General features: G+C 46.2%; 1 protein-coding gene across 1 annotated transcript in view; it reads right to left on the reverse strand.

Moving 5' to 3' along the window:
* LOC144168689 (uncharacterized) overlaps window positions 1–4,639 on the reverse strand; it is a 77,850-nt gene extending 73,211 nt beyond the window's left edge. The window contains exons 1-2 of the mRNA XM_077697622.1: window positions 4,410–4,639; window positions 2,871–2,997 (exon numbers count right to left, since the gene is read on the reverse strand). Coding sequence (XP_077553748.1) covers window positions 2,871–2,997; window positions 4,410–4,476 — 194 coding nt within the window. The 5' untranslated portion in view covers window positions 4,477–4,639. The remainder of the gene's footprint in view (window positions 1–2,870; window positions 2,998–4,409) is intronic.
* Window positions 4,640–6,000: the final 1,361 nt, after the last annotated feature.

Raw genomic sequence — 6,000 nt, forward strand, 5'->3', positions numbered from 1 at the left:
CCTGCTCTAGCCGGTCGAGGCACGACGCCATAACACACATTATACACATGAAGTCCTGCCCTTCCGCATCCTCAGCGGTCTCGAACCTTGTATCCTCCAGAGGATACTCCCGCTTGCACCTCATGCACGCAACGCCCGGCTTCTTCTTCACCGGCATGTTTCGGAGCTGGCTGCCGTCCACAAAGTTAGTACTGCCGCTTTTTAAAGCAAAGCTTTCTACCTCTACCCCCCAAGGGTTCTTTCGCGACCGTTGGTGTCACCAGAAAACTCCAGCTAACAAATAAAAGAATTTACGGGCACCGCCGGGAATCGAACCTGGAACTAACAGACTAACAAAGCGAAAGCGCGTTATCTTACCGATTTAGCTACGAGCCCACACGAACACGTGAAGACAAATGGTGTACTGACCTAGCACATCTACGGGTTTACCCCCTGCCTTCTCGCTGAATGCCACGTGAAAGCGTCACACGACCACTCACGCCCGTCTAGCGGCCCTGTGCGCACCTTGCTCATGTGCTAAGAGTTACAAAAATTAAAGGAAGCTCACACCAATCCATGGAATCTCACTTTTAGTGCGCCAATGCGCTAAAGCCTGTGGCCTCCAGCGTTCCCGTAAAAAGTCACAGCTCCTTGTCGTCCACCCTCACGCCAAATCAAGGAATACATTAAAATAGTCCTTGATGACCAGGCCATCACTCCAAACCCCAGCATCAAGATCCTGGGCCTACATTTCCAGGCCAACACCAAGAGTGACGTCTCCTTGCACCGCCTCAAAAACAATATTAATCTAATCATAGACATGATCAGGCGAGTTGCCACCAAGAAGCGAGGCCTAAAAGAATCCGGTACCTTTCGATTAATTGAAGCTTTTGTCCTCTCGAGAGTTACTTACGACAAACCCCTATCTTCTTCTCGACGAGGAAGACATAGAGATGCTCTATATAATGATTAGAAAGGCGGTTGAGCAGGCCATTGGTCTTCTCATGAGTGCGTCCACACTGAGGCTGCTTAGCACGGGCTCCACAACACGGTGGAAGAGCTGATAGAAGGCCATCTTTCTAACCAGAAGGTCCGACTCAGAACTGCCGTGGGTAACTGCATGCTTCACCAGATTGGCTGGGCAGCCCAGAATGTCACTCCGCTTGACGTACTCCCAGACTATTGGCGACTAAAACTAAAGATGCTCCCTTTGCTTAGAAATATGAACCCCTCACATGACGAGGGTCAACGAAAAGCACGGGCTCAAGCGCTAAACACCACCCTCGGTGCGGCTCATGCAGTTATCTACGCAGACTTCTCCAAAGATCGAGGACAGCAACACGCCATCATCGTGGCTACCACCAGAACCAACCTCCTTGCGTGTACCTCGCTTAGGACCCAACAAATGACGGCAGCAGAAGAGGCAGCCATCACCTTGGCTCTCACTCAACCAGGGGTTCGGAGGGTAGTCACCGATTCCCAGCAAGCCTACTGGAATTACCAGTCGGGTTGGGTGTCCTGACCTGCACTGTGCGTGCTAAAAAACCACTCCCCAAACGGTTCCATTCGGCTCATCTGGACACCACCTCACGCTTCAATGGAGGGCAACAAATACGCCCACCCAACAAGCCTGCGCTTTTACCTCCCGTGCTATGGAGCTGCACGAGGACAGTCACCCGCTTGTCACGTCCAGGGAGATAATCCAGCATTATCGCCTTCTGAAACAGACCGTACCTCCGCCTTACCCTGACCTTTCCGTCTCGTCGCCTCCGTCCGCGGTGCAGAGACGGAGAAGTCAGATCGTCTAACACCGGGTTGGAGCTTACTTTGATTTTATAAAAAAAAGTTTCCACTGTTGTGCTATACCAATACAACTCAACCAAACACCGTTCATGCATCATGCATTGATTTAACCTTACCAAGAATACCTCTTTGAAGTAATAAATGGTGTGGTTAAGTGCATTTCACTTCTCTCTGGTTTTACTATTTGTAGAGCGATGTGAGTGATTTTAAGTGACGCCGCATGAGTAATCGTTATGGGTGCCGTTTACAGCTTTGCTTTCCAACCACATTCACGGGGTGGATTGGCGCGATTTTTTTTCTGCACGTGCTACGCTCGAAAAGAAAGGACAAACACCGTGCGACGCTTGCCTCCAGCATCTTCCTTTGTTGGTGCACTGTCAAAAAGGTGCTTAAACGCACTGCTAACACTAACTAAACATTACTTCTATTACGATCGTGCGCGCCCCCTCGTGGATCGCTATCGGCGGATTCAAAGCTCCTTGCAGGCGCTGCATGCCGCTAATCACACTTTCCTATTCTAGCCACTGTAGTTGTAGAAAGCATGCCGAAAAAAAAATCATATGACAATTAGCCGCTGAGAAGACCCACCCATCAGGCCGATTTTCATTTACTCACCACAATTATTTATTTCACACTTCTTTTGTAAACGTCACCAAACTACGGCCAATACATGCCTGTCTACAGATGACGTCTGCAATGGTTGTGTTACAGGAACTATCAAGAAGCAAATGATATGAGAATTCGCCGCTGTAGACTGCCCTAACACTACGCACAAGAAAGAAGCCGAAGCTAAACAGAATCTTCGTAAAGACAACCCACAGCTCCGTCGTTAATGCATATTTAACACTCGGGGGAACTGGGTTCAAAGTTATTTTATCTTATTTTTCATGTTTCGTTATCGTCGCTTTCGCTCACATTGGCCATTTTCAGAGAAAGTAATGTTCAGGTATTAGTCAGTGCTTTCTTACTTCTCTTACTTTCGTCCGTGTTTCGTTCGCTTGCGCTGAGGTTCAACATGTACCGCCAACTCCCTCAGATTTTCACGTCGCCGCGGCGGCTGGTAACAGACACGGCAGGAATCTACTTACGCGCACAGGCCATCGAGCCGACTGATGCTGAATGGGTGCTGACTGAACTCTTCCAGTACGCTATCCATGATGCCCTTGTAACATTCTCTCACCTGGGTTGCATTGCATGCCTCCCTGACAGCACCAACTGCGGCCGCAAGAAGGAAAGAAAACTGTCACGCGAATGCTCTGCTGGACGAGGGTCTCAGGAGTATCACGAGTGTTAGCAACAGGTCCCAAATTTAACTCATTTTGCGAAGAAAATGCGATTTTTAAAAGCTGAGATAAAAAATAACACGGTTTTTGGTGGGGCACGTGCATGGGTGGGCCTCATGCGTGTTTTAGAGGCGAGACCTAAGTAAAAACGGGGGTTTTAAAGTCCGAACTGAAATAAATAGGCGAATACGGCGTCGGGACATTGACTGCAACTATTTCGCCTTCGCAAGCTGTGGCGATACGGCATCATAATAGCCCCTGTTGAACATGAGCCACGCACAACACCAAAGGGAAGGGTTGTGGAAAAAATCGGCGAATTATTTTGACGTTATCAGCTTATTTAACATATTCACTATATCGGCCGATGTCAGGTGACATTGAAGGCCGCTCAATAAAGTCTTTCTTTCTATAAAGGTATCAACAATTGGTGAATCGGGTCACTAGTAATTCTTTATTCGTACATGAATGACCCGAGGTAGCTTTACAGCTTTTCTGGTGATTATAAAATGCAAAGTTCACTGCTTAATTTTGCCAACCCCGTAATTTATATTGGCTCCAACCGCTCTCGTTACGGACCTTATACGTGCACAAGTCAACAAAGCAGTAATCCCGTCATTGTATATTTACAGATGAACGACCCCGTATATTTTTTGGGGGGATTTCACATTAATGCAACCTGCACGCTTGTTCTCATCTACTCCTGTTTCATTTTTTCGCTAACTACTCTCGTTACGTTCAAAAGCCAAGAAGGTACAGAAGCTCCGAGAATAATTTTGCGGTCACGTTAGGCGCATCAGTAAACTGCGAAAATGTTCTGTATAGAAGAACACATCCATGAGTTATCGCTAATTGCTTTTGACCTACCTTTACTTTATATCTTTAAATTTTTTTTGCTTTTCTTATATTTCTTTTGAGTATGGATCTATCTGATTTCGTACCAACCGTTCTATCCGGTTTTTATAAGTCATCAATTCCTTACCGTTTCCACACAAATTGTTTTCGGTATAATTAACGAAGCGACCATTAAACTTCGAAAACCTGCGCTGGCCACAAAATCCACTTTCAAGTTATTTCTTTCCTATGCATTTTTGTACACAACGTATATAGCCCCCGTCTAAACATACGGAGACAACTCGGGTACGCGTAGATTATAAAAGAGTTCACTCATATGCAGGAGACATCTTTTGTACCATTTTCTTTTGAAATAATTTGTACTGCGAGAAACTCAATAACGCCTCTTCTTCATAGCAGTTAACCACGAGTAATTCAGAGGTAAATCAGCTGCGGCTACAAGTAGAGAGCACTGCAGGACAGCCTTTGTGAAAAAACAAGATTGCTTCGTACCTTTGTGACAGAACACGAAGAAAAGTGACATGACGAGCCGCCAGCTGAACAAACGTGGCGCATCCATCGTCCGTATGGAAATATCTCCAGGAAGCCAGAGCCTTGACCGATGGAAGACAGAAACCCGGTCAAACGTGCCTTTTTTCCGTTTTCAGAGTCTGTGTCGTATCCGTCGGAAAGCGTCGCGAATCTCCCGGGATGGGTCTTGTTACACGCCGCCAGGCTTGCAATAACACCCAGCCAACGGGCTGATAGGGCCGCTCCCGCTATCAGTTCACAATGGAAGCCCTTGAAGCGGCCCCACTTCGGTTGCAACCGCACGTGTTTATATCAGTGCTGACACCTTCTTCGACAGCTGCTATTCTCGCAAATTGGCATAACTTATAATCCTTCCCCGCCCGCCTCACCCCGAAAAAGTTAGTGTGCAATAGAAACGCCGTCACTCACAATTCCCTGCATCCGTGTCTCAGGGCCCGGTTCGTACGCAGAGTGGGTTTAATGTTGTTTCCTTCAGTTCACAAGAATACAACCCCCCGGACAACGTTTTTAAAAAAGAAACTAACTGCGACCCCGGCAAGAATACGTTCTGTTTAAAGTTTCTGGCTTTGATAAGTTGGTGGGAATGTTTTTTTTTGTCGCTGGAATGCAGGGTTGCACGTTGTATTACGCAGACACGTTAAGTGAGTAACGACCATTATAATTACATTTTTGGTCAAGTAACAAGCCGTAAAACAGAGGACTGCTTTGTGGGCTGTGAACTCGTGTTATATCAAAGTTTTACCACGTGCAGTGAAATTGGCCAGTGTCCGGCCTCTAGCAGCGTTTCGATTTGATCACTGCCGAAATGTTTCCTCTCCTCACCTTCAACCTCTTTCGCTACTAAAAAACATCCATACCAGTGGGACAGAACGGTACTACGCTTTTGAGGACAACGACGCAGGTTACCAAAGATTTCTGCGTAGCTGAGGTGGCGTTGATAGAAATTATTGGTTGATTCAACGAGAAGCTAACGTGTTAAACCATCGCGTGTTAAGAATTCACCGACAGAAATCTCCACATGCTTGTCCGAGCATAAAAAGTTACTCTAAAAACGTATTTATTTCTACCTGACTGCCTCATAAAGTCTTTACAGTTTGTAAGAAACCTTTTTACCTTTCTTGCCAAACAGTCCCTTCTTACGGGAAGAACAAAACAAGACCGGTTTATTCAACAGTGTAAGATAAATATCGAAGCAAAATGACGCTAGTGGTGTATAAATTATTTATCCCGAATTACGTTAGTTTAGTAACGTTACATACGCGCAACCCACGCATCAGTGCATCGGTGTTTCAAGAAATAGGTGTAGAAGATTCAAATCGCACGCAAACACGTGCATGTTGGTGGAAACGGTGCATACGTATAATAATGCTGTTACCGGAGCTCAAGCATATTTTAAGAAGAGCCGTGGTCATACATTTGACCCTGTACTGGAACGCCAGTATGCGGAGGCCATTCATAAACAACAGCGCCAGTTTGTTCGTTCATTCAAATCAAGCACACGAGAATTGTAGACGGGGCAATCATATATTCTCGGTTATTTCGGATAAACAGG

Source organism: Haemaphysalis longicornis, unplaced genomic scaffold (assembly GCF_048455015.1).
Source record: "Haemaphysalis longicornis isolate Haplotype H1 unplaced genomic scaffold, Haemaphysalis longicornis Haplotype H1 scaffold_2, whole genome shotgun sequence".
Classification (NCBI taxonomy): domain Eukaryota; kingdom Metazoa; phylum Arthropoda; class Arachnida; order Ixodida; family Ixodidae; genus Haemaphysalis; species Haemaphysalis longicornis.